This window comes from Empidonax traillii, unplaced genomic scaffold, assembly GCF_003031625.1.
Source record: "Empidonax traillii isolate 1590-97213 ecotype Southwest subspecies unplaced genomic scaffold, ASM303162v1 scaffold277:size2070623, whole genome shotgun sequence".
In the NCBI taxonomy this organism is placed as follows: domain Eukaryota; kingdom Metazoa; phylum Chordata; class Aves; order Passeriformes; family Tyrannidae; genus Empidonax; species Empidonax traillii.
The window spans coordinates 398,988-415,292 of NW_020955470.1; the positions used below are offsets into that span (position 1 = coordinate 398,988).

The 16,305-nt window shown below is 42.1% G+C and overlaps 1 protein-coding gene across 1 annotated transcript in view; it reads right to left on the minus strand.

The window, feature by feature from the left end:
• Positions 1-818: 818 nt before the first annotated feature.
• The window catches only part of ABCD2 (ATP binding cassette subfamily D member 2), a 44,805-nt gene continuing 29,318 nt past the window's right edge, over positions 819-16,305 (minus strand). Inside the window, exons 7-10 of the mRNA XM_027890131.1 lie at positions 15,771-15,916; positions 8,469-8,553; positions 7,610-7,735; positions 819-5,097 (exon numbers count right to left, since the gene is read on the minus strand). Of these exons, the coding sequence (XP_027745932.1) occupies positions 4,887-5,097; positions 7,610-7,735; positions 8,469-8,553; positions 15,771-15,916 (568 nt within the window). The 3' untranslated portion in view covers positions 819-4,886. The remainder of the gene's footprint in view (positions 5,098-7,609; positions 7,736-8,468; positions 8,554-15,770; positions 15,917-16,305) is intronic.

The window sequence follows — 16,305 nt, forward strand, 5'->3', positions numbered from 1 at the left end:
TCTCCTCCTGGTCTGATGCATGTGCCCCAGCATGGTCTACAGCCCACCCACAGATCCTCAAAAGTGCATTTCTGATGGCTCATGTCCTGGACATTGCTCTCTGCCAGTGTCTGAGTGGGTGCAGTAGCTGGAATGGAGGCACAGGGGACTGGCCTTCAGCTACCCTTAAGAATCTCAAGAACCTTAAGTTCTCAAGTGACCAGCATCATCATTGGCTCCCCAGCTGCATAATCCAGATCCTGTGCCACCATACAGTACCTCACCAACACCTGCCACAGGGCTGGGAAGGGGCCAGACACCAGCCAGCTCTGTCAAGGCAGCTGAGGAGTCAGCCCATGTCCTCAGGCTCCCCAAGAAAAAACCCTCTCCTTTGCTAGGCCATCATGGGCACTTGCTTGTTAATATTTGTGTCATTGGTGCTTTATGCATAACTGTATCTTATAAAGACCACAATAACAACCCTTGGGACTGATGCTGCTGAGGACACCTGAAGTTGCACTACTGACATGGTCCTCTGGCTCACTGCTGGGTGCCCAGTCCCCCTGCGAACAACCCAGCAAGGGGTGGCAGCTCTTGTCACCTTCCTGTCACCAATCAGGTACACACTGAAGTGGATGGGCATGAGACACGAGAACATCACAGCAGCCTTTGAGATGCAAGCTTGATCTAGGAACACTTGTTTTAACTTGAAAACGCACAACATCCATCCCAAACTTTCCTGCTCCATCACTGAAACCAGGGCTGGGAAAGGACTCCCAGAGCACATGCAGGCAAGGCCCTGACTGCTTTGGGAGTGACTCATAAGGAACACTGCGAACTCAAAGTAAATGCAACATGTTTTTATTTGAGGTTGGAATAAATTACAACTGGAAAGCATATTTTATTGCTTTATAAATTGTCTGCTCTTAAAAGGCATTAATATCAAACATAAACAAAACAAAGACATTCGATTAGCAATTCAGTTCTCTTAAGCATCACAAACAGCTCAGTAGGGGGATTTCTTTATACGACTGGCTCATAAATTTGACTTTGACATGCACTGTCACCTTTCAGACATATTGAGGGGACTGTAGATGTGTTCATTTGCTTTAGGAGATAATTTTTTAATGCAATTTTCTTTAAAATACCCCAGTGATTACCCAGTCCTTCATTCCCTACTCAAATACAAATCCCACTGTTTTCAAAAATCCTTTAAAAGATATGTGGGGTTTTCTGTGCTTGCAGAAGGAGGGCTTCCAAGTCCAAACTAGGAATGAGTCTGGTCCCAAAACTAAGTGAAAAACAAACTCCTCCCACATTAAAATACTGAAATCCCATGCACAAAAAACACGTCCTCCCAATCTGAAGATTCTTGCAAAAATCTGCATTATCTGAACAAACTGATGTGGAGAACTCGTATTTTTATTGTACAGTTACTCCCTGCCTGAGGCTGGTATGAATTTTGCTCAGCACCTGTACTCCTCTGGGATGCAGACCCAGGCAAGTCCAGTCTGCCCTGAGCCCTGGGGTGGAGGGCCAGGTGTGCTCAGCACTGTGCAGTATCCTGCCCTGAATGCACAGATGCTGGGACACAACGAGCAGGATCTGGCCAGCTCCAGCTAGATATGACAGGCAGAGAGAAGACCAAAAAGTCACTTCCTGGGCCTCCGAGGGAGTCACAGCTCCTGAATGGCAGCAAGGGAACAAACACTGATAAGCATCTCTCATTCCACTGCTGCATCCTCTGGCACTAGCAAGGGCCATGTGCTCCCCAGGCCTCAGCTCCAGAACTGTCTCCCTGAGTTATTCCTGAGCAGGGAGCGTGCACCTCTGCTCGGCTGGGTCTGAAGCAGCACAAAAGGAGCTGGTCTATGCCCTGTAAAACTCTGAAGAAATAGAAACAAACACTCCAGTCTCAATTAGCCCTTGGAACAACAGAGAAAGTTTGCAGAAAATATCTCCAGGGCAGCTTCTCTTTCTGCCACAGAACTAGCTGTAAAAATAATGAGCCACCAGTACAGAAAATCCTTCTAAAACTGGCTCCTTATCACTCAGAAAGTTCCTATTTAGAGGAGGTTTTTTTTTTTTCTCATACCAGCCTCTAATGTTCTTGCCATGCCTATGAGAATGTGAATAGCTGAGTGAGAGTCTAGAATATTTTACATTATATTACTGAATGGGAATGGTTAAGTCTATTTCTGGATTCAAGAAATATATGTCAAACTTCAAAGAAAATACTATGACATCGATCCTGGTATTATTTCAGTTTTCATCAAAATTTCATCAGTAACATATATATCTTTTGTATGTTTTATGCATAATCTCATTAAAAAAACCCCAGCAAACAAACTTTCTTCTACTAAACATGGTTTCCTCAGAAGATGTCTGCTTTGTGCCATGAGGGATGGCCAGCTTTGATCTCTGCGAGGCGTACAGCAGATTTCAGATGCTGCACTTGTCCATGATGGCTCCCAGCAAGTCAAGGGCCAGGGCAGAGATTTGGTGGGATACCTGGAGCTGTACCAAACTGGGCCAATTCTTCAACACTTTTCAGTGTCCTACCCATTTAAGGAGGGGACAACCCTGGTTCAGCTCCCAGCTACATATTAAAGTGCTTAATGGGGAGGAGGGGAACGATACTGTCCCTTCCTCCACTGCAGGTCCCCCAGGGAAAGGTGGCTGTTTTGCGCTAGCAGGATATGCAGCAGCTGGGACAAGGGCATGTGTATGGTGTGCGCCTGATTCACCACATCTTAGAGAAACAACGCAAAAATGTGCAAGCTTTTTACACTCATCAGTCATCTCATTCATGCTCACTGAGAACAGATTCTTGGCTGACTTCTTTTTTTCCTTTGCAGCTCTGAATTTTGCTTTGAAGATGAGAGGGGGGAAAGCTCGCCTTCAGGGAGAGGGACAAGCAGAGACACTTGCAAATTAAAATGCCTGCACATGTCAGCTAGCACAGCAGTGACCTCCAGTCTGCTCCTTGGTTTTTTTAACAGAACTTCTTGAACCTTAATTTTTCAGCCCTTTCAAAGGTTCCCAAGAGCATTCCTTTCCATGTCAGTGGGATGTCTCAGGGGGCAAAAATTTCAGCGACAACTAATGAAAGGAACAAACTGCTGTCACCAGGATAAGTTAGAGGGTTACAATCAAGCTACAGACTCTGGAGGGAGCAGACTTATTCCACTTTCTGGTGCAAGTGCCATACCAAACATGAAGCTGAGCACACAGTAAGAAGGAATATGGGCTAATTATTAGTGCACTGGACTAGGATTTGGCAGATGGAGCTAATTCACCTTCCCCCTGTTCTTGAAGTAATCAGAAAAAGGTAACAGTTTCTATTAACTTCAGGGTGCTCAAGCATTTCCATCTCAGCAAATGCCCCTAAAATATTTCTCCTTTCTTTAGCAGTGCCTAACAGCTTATGCACTGCCTTTCTCAGACTAAGAGCAACAGACACAAACCTTCTAAGGAATCACATTTCTGGGAAAAAAAGAACTAACAAACTTGAGGATCACTATATCTCAGCTAAGGCTCATTTACCCATCCGCAAAGCCTCTTACTGCATCTGACCTTCACTCCTGAGCTGCTCTTTTGCCATGCACTTGCAGTCAGAGAGAGCAGGAGCTCTTAAATACATTCACATCTTTATTTCTAAATCTCCAGGTTTTGCCTCCAGCAAGGCACGCAAGCCAGTACTGTCTCAGGCCATTCTGTTAAAGCACCTTTTGACTGACTGGGGACTATGTTCCTACTCACTGTAAAGCAGATGGGACAATCAGTGAGTGCATCTGAAAGCAAAGCTGTTAACCAGTGCATTTGCTCTCGGTGAGGGCAGTGTTCAGCCACTCCACCAAAATATGGCAGGCATATTAATTAGTGGTTACAAAATGCTCTTTTCACAGACCTTTATAAATGCTGAGATTTTAACAGGCAGGACAGCCACGCCTGAGAATTCAGACCTTTCTTTCTCCTACAGTCCTTCCTGTCACAAAGCGTCTCATGGAACAAACAAGCGTATCTATTGTGATTATACCAGTGGAGGAACAGAGATGGATACCGTCTGGATCAGACACGTAGAGCAGATGAATGATTTAGTCAAGTGAAAACTAAGTCACTTGATGCCAGGCCCAGTGCTCCATCCACACCACCAGAGGTTACGGAGTAAGGGATATAGATAATCCCCCAAAGGAACTGATGCATCACGAAGGGCAAGGAGCCTCTGGAGCTATGCGTAGTGGCAAAAAGTACAGCACAAGTACATTATTTACCTCTATCCCTGCTTCTCCATCACGGGGGTAGTGGGTTGCTCAGACAGTTGTCTTCTGGTCAGCCTATTACGTTATTTCTATAAAAATGCAGGTAAGGGTGTGTATACGATTCAGTAGTAGAAGAGAAGTCTGGTTTCACATGGGCTGAGAGAATGTTTCTTATACCCAGATGAGATTTTTGTACGCATCTGCATACTCACCCAGATACTGCCTCTGCCGTGCTCCATGCCTGAGTTTCATGCCCGGTTGCTCTGCGTAGCAGGCATATCATATGCACAGTAACCTGGTACAAGAGCACATTCTGCAGGCCAAGTCTCAGGCAAAAATTCACCTACAAAACCTAAGCGTGTTGGCCATTTCTTGCAGTGAATCGGGCTTTCACTAGGAATTAACATAAGCTGCAACGACTAATCTTACACTCTGTGCACTTGCTTATTTTCTTTTCACAGTTCAACCTCTTTCTTCCTTAATACTAAAATGCTAAAGTCTTACATAGCATTCAGAGCATTATTTTCCGCTGGCTGTGTTTTGCTATGCTCTAAGCCTCTATCACAATGCATGCAAAGGATAATGGCTGAGTTTGTAATGCTCTTAACTAAAAAAATACTTTTAAAAACATAAAACATAAATTATTTATTCCTCTTTGTCCATTGTTTTAAGCACTGAGTCTTCTCCCAGGATTTTACACAGTTCATTCAGTCTCTGCTGCATTTTAGGAATTCCTGCAAGCTGAGATTCCAGTCTCTGTTTTTCCTCACTCAGTGATAAACGGATAGCGGTGTCCAACTGCTCGAAACGCCAGCCGCCTTGCCCGTCAAACTGCAGCAAGTGAGTGTGGTACTTCCTGCAGCAGAAATCAAAACATTAGTAATGGCTCAGGGAATAGATGGCCCATTTTTGCACACAAATCTGGATGTCTTTGTCTCTTCTCAATGGTGCCTCTCAGGAATTTGAGAGGTGTCCAGTCCTGGATCTCTGGGTAAGGCCTTTTCTTCAATGACTCAACATCCCGGGACAGTCTTGCGTGAGGGATTTGGGCATTTCAAAGTCTGTCACCAGGGCCTCCCTAGGCCAACCAGCGAGCTGCAGCAGCGGGGTGCCTGCTGTCAGCTCTCGGCACCGCTGTGGGCTCCCAGTGGGGCAGTCGCTGCCCACGTGGCCGGGCTCAAGGAGGCCCTCACCTGCAGTGGTGGCTCCCTCATCATCTGCTGTCCCTGGCCTAGGTGGTGGCCTCCCTCCTGGAAACACCGTCTGTGGCTACAGTTGCCTTCACTTCAACTGCATCAAATGCCTTTTTCTCCAGGGCCTTGAACAGCAGCGACAGACACGGTCTGCTTCTCCTCAGGAATGGTAGGCCCAGTTTATTTCATTTACGCCGCTTTCTGAGAGATGTGTTACCTCCTTAGAGGAAAATACAGTGAGCAGGCACAGTGCACCTGCTGCTACTGATAAAACTTGAGTTTGTTCAAATTACACCCAGTTTGTTCCCTGCATTTTCTAAGGTTGGCTAAAGGTAACTTCAGTCCTAAAACATGGTTTGGTTTGCAAGGAGCCAAAATGAAAGAGTCTGTGTAGGAGTCACAGATCTTTCAGTGAGTATCAGGGTGTGTGCACTGAAAATATTCAAAGGTGTATATGTGGAGTTTGTCAAGACCTGACAAGACATTTATCAGGAGGTACAAGAGCAAGAGCAGAGAGTTCCCTCAGAGCTGCCGATATGACTGCGTAATTTATCACTATAAATTATAGAGATGAAATGCATCATAAAACAGTGATTATAAATCCCATCCAGGGAATGTGACAGTTTAATAAGCTCAATGGCTTAAGACATGGGACTCAAAAAAGAGTCATCTCCAGACTTACATTCAGCACTTCCTGCATATTGTCTTTTGTGACCCCATATCTATCCCTCTAGTTTTGCCCCACCAAAACCCAAAAAATCAAGGAACTAAGAGCTGACTGAGATGTCCAGCGTCTGTGGTCTAGGAAAGTTTTTATCAACATTTTGATTAAAAGAGTAAATATTTCCTGATATAATCTTCAGGAGGAGAAAATAGCAGGGGAACACATTTTTTTACTCTGCAGTGCAGTCCCTGTGAAAGCATACATAAGTTAAAGGTATGCTTATTTCTAAATAGTCAGCATTTCTCTTTATTTCACTAGAACCACACAAATCACCAGATTTCTGATCATTTCAGTAATACTGTGGAAATTACAAGAGCAATCCCAAGCCTTCCTGAATAGCAATAATACTAGGAAACAAGAAATGCTGGTAGAAAACTGAACTCAAAAGATCTTTCTCAAAACGTCTTTTGAATAACTTCCCTCTCATAATCATTTATGGGTGAGATGCTCTCAAATACCTGTTTTCTTGAGCAGTGGTTTTAACAAAACCACCAAACTTAAACAAAATTAAATATTTCTTTTCTTTATAAGTGTAATTTAAATTATTTTAAAACCAAAAGTCCATGTGAATATTTTTTCTATCAGAATACTCATTTTTTCTTAACATTTAGGTCTTGATTCAAAAATAAGCATTTCCACTCTCATCATCTACACAGAGGAAGAAGGAATTCTGGGGAAACGGTTCCTTATCAGGGAAGCACATGCTGATACAATTTCTTTCCTTTGAGGTAACATACTAATAATGGATTTTTTTTCCATCAATTTTAAAAAAAGCAAACAGTCTGACAGTAGGATCTAGGAGTTCAGAACAAGTAGTCTCTGTTAAAGCCAGCTTACACCTCCTTGGTCTCATTTATATATTAACTACATTTATTTCCTTGGAGGGACTCTTCCAAACTTAGTACTCCCTCCTAGAACGACGCTTCTCAGAATTCTAATATTTTTTATTTTAATAGATGATCATATTTGAAAGCTCACAAATGCTGCAGTTAGAGAACATAGGACTTGAAGTTAAAAAGCCAGATGTAATACTCCTATGGAAGAAAAAAGTTTAACCACTTGTCAAGTTTCCCATCTTCTCCCTGCACTGCTAAACTTCCCCAGGACACCTCATGTATCTTGTCACCTTTACAGAATAACTTGGTGATATCTACTGTGGCTGTGGTGTAGACTTATTAATTGCCTCTTAGACACCTGCATGCTAATAACTGAAACACATTAAAAAAAATAAGAGTGAGGAATAAATAAGTTTCAAGGAATTAAAAAAATCAATGCTAAATTAATTTAAATCACTATAGCTGTAGACAAGTTATCTTAGAAAGTGCAGTAGCTACTGATTAAACAGTAAGTAGATACAGATTAAACTGCCCGAGTAGAAAGAGTAAAGGCCAATCCACTGCCTGTCAGAAAGCTGAAAGCAAGGATGATGATAAAGCCCTGAACATACTCACCAAAGAGAAGGTCTGTGTGTTATGGAAAGTAGGGATATCCCAGCAGCTTTTGCAGCTTGGAATATCTTTCCTTCGACATCAATGCTTACAGCACTTGTACATTCGTCCAGCAATGCATATTTTGGCCTTTCAAAAGCAGATAAAGAACATTACTCTTCCAGGTTTTGGACAGTATTCTCGTGTATGACGTTTAGTTGAAACAACAACAGAAAGGAGAGAGCTATTTTTGCCAGACAGCTGTCTCTCATTTACAGCTGGAGGCTGGCTAGCAACAACATAAAGTTTCCATGCATTATTCAGGTGCAGAGACAACTTCCAGGAAAAATGGGGTTTATTTCCTGGTCCATCTGAGTACACAGTGATCTAAATTCTATGTCCTAGTTTGACCTGGGGTTATTTTGTCCTATCAGCGAGTTGGGCAGTAGATACAGCAGACTCAGCAGCCTTCCACTGACTGCCCTGTGTGGACTGGGCTGCCTTTGTGTGCTTGCAGTCTCTAAAACCAAAACCAAAAGGTTCTGGAGCTTGGCTATCAAACTCCAAGAGCTTCTGCAATAGTCCATCGGATTTCTGCCACATTTGTAGGAGGGAAGATGTTTGTGCCTGAGATGTTAAAGAAATTAATATCTCAAAAAGATAATGTTATGTTTCCAAAAGCAAAGCTTAAGAAGCATTGCCCAAACTGAAGGCAGAACTTGTATGAATAAACAACAAGGTTTATGCAGGTCCTATGCAACTGTCTGGCAGTGTTGCATATTGCATGCAGATTATAGCCTACTACAGCTCAAACTGTAACAGGAAACCTGCAAAACTCTTCCTCATTTTCCACACTACTTAAGGAATGAATCTTAACACTTACTTGTGGTAAAACATCCGAGCCATGCCCATCCTTTGTTTTTCTCCTCCTGATAAGACATCTTTCCAATCCATAATGGCATCCCAGCCTTTTAAAAGAAATGCAAATAAAATGAGTCAGGGCAATGTAAGTTCATGAAGGAAATGCAGCTTCACTTGCAACATCTCTGCAATCTGTAATCATAAAAAGCAATTCCACTGCAGAAGAGATAGCTCAGGGTTCTGGATCACATCTTCTGAAATACCTCAATGCTTTTCCACTGGCAATCAACTGGAAAAATGTCCCTCATATCACGTAAATTTTGAAAGCGGAGTTTAACCTTTTTGGTCATGTAGATATTGTCAAAAACTTTACTTACCATCTCTTTGAAAAAACTCTTTAACCTGTAACTAATTTATTCTGTCATGTTTGTTTCATGAAACAATTTGCTATTTTCTCTTTAAAGTTATCAGTGGAAATTTAAAAACAAATTAAAATAAATTTAAAAAAAACACCAAAGAGCAGTGCTGGACTGCATTCACTACGGTAGGCAAAGAAAACTGACAGCAAACTCAACAGAAACCCATCTGCAGACAAGGACAAGCAGCAAAACTGCACAGAGACGGGAGGATCTTCTATACAAATTTTCCACTACCATGTATTGAGAAATAACCCACAACTGCTATAACAGAGGATATCCTTATTGAATATTCTGCATGGCCTCTAACTGATTAATTTCTTTTATCACTTTCAGATACATGGAATGGGAGCATGAGGCATTTTATCTACAATCCTATGGCAAACTGGTGTTCTGTGAGTACTCTGGGCATGGTTCATTCCCACTAATGAAAAACTTCAAATAAGAAACCACTCTACTGAAAATAAGTTTTCAGTCAACCAATCTAGATGGATAGAGTAGCAAAATAATGAGGTTTAAAAAGGGAGAGTGTGGATGTAGTGAAAGTCTGATAAGACCTTTCTCTTAACATATCATCTACTCATGAGACAAGCAGCTGGAGCAGGGATGAGAGAGAAAGAGAACATTTTTCCAAATCAGCCCAGAAACAATGTAACTAAAAAGTTAAAACCCCTTTTCTGCCACTGCCAAAATGAAAATAAACATTTGCCAGAAAAGACTATAAATAGGATAAAGCAAGGAGGTGTGCTGTGTCATTTCTGGTATCTGAACAAAGGTGAGACAAGTGGGGCTTGTGAAGGTGCAACAGGCTGGGGATTGTTCTGCCTGTGCTTGGGCTCGGCAGGACTGAAACAAACCTCAGTGAAGCATTTGATGAGGGCCTGTGTTGCCAAAATCAGGAACTGATAACTTCAGACTTAATTTCAAGAATTTTCTCTACATAAAATTGGAAAATATAATGCAATGATTTTAAAATAAACATGTATATAGTTAGATTTTAAAGCCAGGCAAGCACACAGAAGAAAGGCATCATCTTGAGTGTTCCTATAGTTTTTCCCTATTTTCCTTCCATCTTGTTTCAGGATCCCAGTGGGTATCCTCCCAGGGGCACATCCAGTGCTTTCTATCAGGAGGCTCCAAGCAAAGATGGAGTAATGAATAACTGAATCACCAGTTGGATATACTCCGGGAAAGAGAACAGATATATAGAGGCTGCTATTGGTGAGCAGTCCTGGTGCTGGGACCTCACAGAGAGCTGGAGTGCTGTCCCACTGCCACCCTCAGCTTCCAAAAAACACTGCAAAACACCTGGAGCACTCCCTTTTGGCAAAGGGTTCTAGGAACCTGATGGGAACAGCCATAGAAACAACTATGTTTCTAAATACAACATTCAAGCTGCTGCTTATGTTCTGTTATTTTTAAGCTGAGAATACAGATGAGCTCCAGGGACGTGGATCTGAGCTAGGGTGTGGGTGGGTGTGCATGTGTGCACATGTACCTGTGGAAGCAGAGCCTGTGTTCATACAGTTTCTTCCTGATCAGCTGGTTTATAAAGGCTTATTAAAAGACAAAAAGGGAAAGAAGTTCAAGACAAATCACAGAATCAAAGAATATGCTGAGTTGGAAGGGACGCACAAGGATCATCGAGTCCAACTCTTAGCCCTGCACAGGCCCATTCCCAAGAGTCACACCATGTGCCTTAAGAGTACATGGTGCAGCATGAAGAAGCATTCTCTTGTCAGCGAAATCATTCTATTATTTTCTCTAAAGGTGTAAGATTTAGCCTCTGTTTACCAGGACACAGTGGTCATCTCTGTGGTCATTTCAACCTACATTCTTACTGAACATGAGATATGCATCTTTTCTCTTCTTCCCTAGTTCCCTCCCTGAACTTTTCCATTTCCCGCTTGGAACGCCTCAAACAACAGATACGGAAGTGTGCATTTTTATGTTACCCTTTTAAAAATTATTTTCTAAAATCTGAACAATTTCCTCTGAACACTTAGGCATTGTAACTCACACTAAACAGACTCCCCACTGTGCATGAACAACAGTGCACCTACTTGTCTCCTGTTTCTTCCTGCTGACATGGCATAGGGTCAGTGAAGGTCATTAGCATTCTGGAAATATCAGCCAAGTCAGTGGCTTAGGTCACCCATAGCTACATCCACTCCCCAAATGAAGAAGTGAAATGGCTCACCCATGAACCCAGCACAAACCTCTCAGTAGGTGCAAACACAATCCCGGCTTTCAGAGTCCAAATTCCTTCCCAGCTTCTTGTTACACACAGCCTTGATGTAGATGTGATGAACAGTGGATGTCACAGAAATGCCTTTAGCAGCCAGTAAGATAAAGAGCATGTATAATGTGCTGGGGCACACTAACAGCAAGAGAAATACATACAGCTGCCTGCATAAACCAGTGATAGCCTCATGATAGCAGCATCTCATTTTCTTGCATGGCTTCTTTTATAATTCCTTTAATCTCAGTTTTCTGAAGGAAAACACAAGCTGTATTTTGCAACAAAAAAAGGGTTACACCTGGAATCTGTACCCTCTGTATCCTTCATCCTTCTGAATACAAGGATTTCACGCAAGACAGAGCATTCAGCTGCCATGAAAAGATATGCTTAAAAGTTCCTTTGTCCATATTTCCATGGACATGTGCCTTATCAGACATGGACTGGAGCATTACCTGACAGAAGAAAGGCTAACACAGCCAGAGAGTCCACCTCTGGTGAATTTTTGGGCATGGAAGCCTCTTGCACAGTGTATGCTCTGAGCACTTGTCAAAATGGAAGAGAGCCCGGGTCCTGTGCAGGATGAATATGCAAAGGCAACCCAGAGCTGAGGAAGGAACAAAGAGACTGTCAATTGTATGAACCCCAGCTCAGCATGACACTGCAAGGATTTGTGTCTCTGAATTGCAGAGCCACTGGAAAAGCTGGCAGAGCTCTTCCAGAGTTCCTGCTGGTACCAGTAACAAAAGCAAATCCAGGGCTAAAACAATCAGATGAAAAAATGTCAAAGAGAGGAAATGGGCTTGTCTCTGTGTTTATACATGGCCTAGCACAAAGGTTCCCTGGACAAGACCCAAAGATATGACAAATGTGCAAAATAATGAGGAATAATTATAATCTGGGGTGATGAGAAATCAAAAACAGGTCGAACTTGCTCAGTAATGTCATCAGCCCCAGCCGGACAGGCCCGGTCACGCGTGCACTGCGCTGCTACACGTACTCCAGGCTCTGCTCGTGTGACAGGCTGTCGGCAGCCTAAGGCTGCATCACAACTGACACTTCTAAATATACACAGATTTCCTAAAGCAGGCCAAAAGGAACCACCTTAGGTATATCTACAGTACATCTCCATGATATTACCCCTGATTTCTGGACATGCTTTTTCACCACCCACACCGAACACAAGTTTCTTTGCTACCTCATTTTGTATGAAATTATGGTTCTGGTAGAGCTAGCAACTTTGCAAGTGTTGCAAATAATAATATAAAGGTAAGTAACAAAACAGCATTCCTCTAATATCCAGCAGGTGAAAAAAACATTAGTGTGGGCCTCAGGAAGAAAGGAACTCTGCCTCCAGCAGCATGGGGGGGATACTGTCAACAGCCACTGCACTGGCTTCTTAAAGGGCTTTGGCTCAGTGACACCCACAACAGTGGTGGTGGAGAAGGAGATTGCTGTTTTGGTGGATTTGGTGTATTCTGTCGATACTAACTGAAAAAAGTTTCATGAGGGTAACATAAAAGCCAAATGCCAAAAACTGGGCTATTAATTCTTGTAACCATTCTATTTACTTCTAACTGGGTCAAACATTATTGCTAGAAAATGAGGAATTTCTGTCCTTGGCTGCAACAAGGACAACGTCAGGCTCTTGTTGGCTACTTTATACTTGGAATCTGGTGACCCTTGTACTGATGCAACGTGGAAGTAATTCAGCTAAAGACAATAAAGTCACGCCAGGACAAATAATTTGAGTCAGAGTTGTGTACTTCTGGCTCCATCTGGCTTTTTCATAACTGCCCACAAAGAGCAGAATACAAGACTGCAAAGCATCAGATTATACACACATGACTTTCATGGTCAATTAAAGCACAAGAGGGTCATGCCCTAAGGAGCCTGTTGCCTGCTTGAGGCTTAATGCTGCAGGGTATAAGAGAAAAGGGAAGAGACAGAGGTAAGGCTCTGAGGGAGAAGAGAAATAAATATTGCAGAATTATATTAGATTTCTATAACTTAATGATCGACAGATATTTAGCTCCATTCTTAAAACAGTTAAGGAAATGGTTCAAAATAGCGTGGACATATCCCATATATCCACATGGATCTGAGTAACTAAGAATGGTTTCTTTTTTTTTTTCTCAGATGTAGTACATTTTCCAAAAGTGTATATAATATATAAATAGAAATTTGCTGGGAATTTTTCAACAGAAAGTTTTTCTATTGTAAAATGCCAGTGTTTGTCAAGCATCAAAGCAGTTTGCAGAAAGGACAAAGATGGTTTGGGGCAAATCCTTTGTTCTACAAGCTTTCTATTGGATTCTTCACTATTTCACAAAGAATAAAGTTCCATTTTTAATAAAAATAATTTTAGTTTTAAAGTAATATTTTAAGTAAAAGAATAAAATAAAAACTGGCATTAAAAATATTAATTTGTGTATAAACAAAAAATTTCAATTGTTCACTTTCAACAAGTATTTCTCTGTCCTGCTAGTTCAGAAAAAACAGAATATAAGTCTTTGTTCCAGGCAAGGGCAGCTTTAAAAAATATGTAAGCATAAGAAACTCGAGTAACGTGTCAAATCATATGTCACGGATTTCCTCTCTGCTCCTACCTTGGCACTTGTCTCCTGCAAATGCTCAAGAAAAAAAGGGAACAAGTAAGTATATTATGGTCCTAAAAACTTCTGGTATGTGATAATCTCTCTTCCTGTTTTCCGGCTTTGCCCATTTCTGTCACTTTAGATCACAAAGTACCTAAGATGCATTTTTTTCCAACGTCTGTGCGAACTTTTGCACATTGTGCCCCTACCCTGAGCTTCAGCAGAGCACCAGCGAACATTAACAGTGTCCTCCAGACTTTTTAATAGACTGTGTGTGTTGTGCATGTGCAGTCAGACAGGCAGAAAAGCAAGAATGGGGTCAGCAATAAATACTTTCTTGGGCAGAGAAAGCAGAGTGAGACTGATCCAAACCTGGGGTTTCAGCTTGGCAATACAGATCAGTGACTCCAGCCAAGGCTCTTGTACGTGGAGCACAGTAACTGCCCCACCATCAGTTCCATGCTCCAGCTGCAGGGTCAGAAACCACAATGATGAACATTCGGAGACTGCTGGGGAATGGTTTTGGCTGCTAAGGGTTATGTGTCGCTCAGTGCATCTAAAAGTACCAGCACACAATGAATGCATACTCCACATAACTTCTTGCCACTGACAATTTAACTGCTCCTCCTTTTCCAGCTCCCTAACACTTCTGCTTGTTCTTCTGCAACCTGGGCACTTCACCAACTGAAGTAAATGGCTCAGGAATACTAACAGGAATAGTTATAATGTCAGTGCGGGGAGTAGAAGCCTTCTCTGCAATTATTCCGATCACTGAGTTTAGCTCTCTCTACCCACTTTTTCAATTTTTGTGTCATAGGATCAGATCTGAATAAGAATCAGAATGATGGTAGATTCTTATTTTCTGTTGCAACTTGAGGACTAACAATCATTATCATATTCTTAACAAAAAGCATTAAGCCAAAATAAGAGTTTAACAACAGGATTGCAAGGTGAGGTATACAATTGCTGCTGCAAACAATTACAACTCCCCACTCTAAAACGTGCAGAAAAGACACTGCAGTGTCCATTGCATACTTCAAAAATAAAGACACCTTCTGCCTTTTGAACAGAGCAACAGGCTGCAATCCAGAAATAGGAATTTAGATACTGTCTTGGGATTCCCAGTGGCTGAAGCACCACTCTCTATTGTCAGAATGATCCTGAGAGTAACCAAGCACACACATTACAAGGCAATGCACTCACAGTACCTGCTCAAAAAGGAGCACTGACAGCTGGCAGAGAGAGGCAGGGTACATTCAGCACTCCCAAATCAGCCCTTTAGAATGGTTTAAAGATCCTTTTTCTTTTCTCTAAATGTTACCATCCTGTGTCTGTTTTAAAAGCATAATGACGGGGAGGAAATTAAAACTAGAGATTAGTGGCTGGTAGGAAAAGAAGGACAAAAGTTATTGCTATGCTTGGGAAAAAAAGCCATGAAATGCTCCAGTTACTTAGACACAAAAGAAACCTTTAACATCTTGACATTTATAGTGCCATTGTATTTACTCTGTCCCCTACTCTGAAAACAAACAATGCTGAGAACACATGGCAACTTAAATAGCAAGCAGTAGATGGCAACACTCTGCTGCCAGTCAGTGTTGTTTGGTTAACTTGCTTACTCTGGTGGGGTGGTATCTGACACTCCTTCTCATGGCACATGCTCCTGCTGATCTCACAAACCAGCGAGGTGAAAGCGGATCTGACTCTCTTCATTCACATGCTTTCAAGTTGATGTAGTCAGTGACATTACAAGATTTTAAGACAGGTTACATTTTCTAAGATTAAGAAAGGTCAGTGATCTCCCAATACCAGGAAAAGACTGGCCATTACAAGAGAACAAGGATGTGATGTTTAGCTTGGGCATGGATTTACTGGGGAGGGGAGGAGAGAAGCACTAAGCTATTCTCCCTCCGTTAGCATCAGTTAGCAACAACCATGTGGCAGTGCAGCTCCCAAAACCACAAAAGGTCAGAATCCTGTTTTGCCAGTTCAGTTAGCAAAGATCAGTCACATTAAGCTACATGTGCGGGGAAAGGATTTTGTAAAGCTTTTTACAAAAATATGCACTTTACCTCCTTCTCTTTGAACTATGTGGTACAGATGAACCATCTGCAGAATAGACTCCAGATCTTGGTCTTGGTAGCCTTTCTCATGCATGTCGTCCACTGAGTCTGGATAGATGACTTGATCACGTAGCGTTCCAATGGACATGTAGGGCCTGAGAAAGAATACAGAGAAACTGGTAATGTGAGGCTGGCTTCAAGGGAGCACATCTTGCTGATGCTTTATGAGCAGAGTAAAATGCTTTAAACACCATGTTGCTAAAACTGGATTCATCCAGTGGGTGCACTGTGGTTGAATGCTTTTGTAACCTTACCCTAGGGACGATGTATTGTTTCCATAACAGTTGATTACTGGGTAGCAACAGGGGTAGTGCTAGCATGGAAACACAATGACAGATCAAGAAGAATAAATATCCACGTTATAGTCCATTCTGAAAGCCCTCACTTGGAATCAGTGAAATTATGCTGTATTCAAGGTTTGATACTCTAAGAGATTTAGAAATTGATTTCAAGACTCACATGTTAAAAACAAGTTGCAACAAAA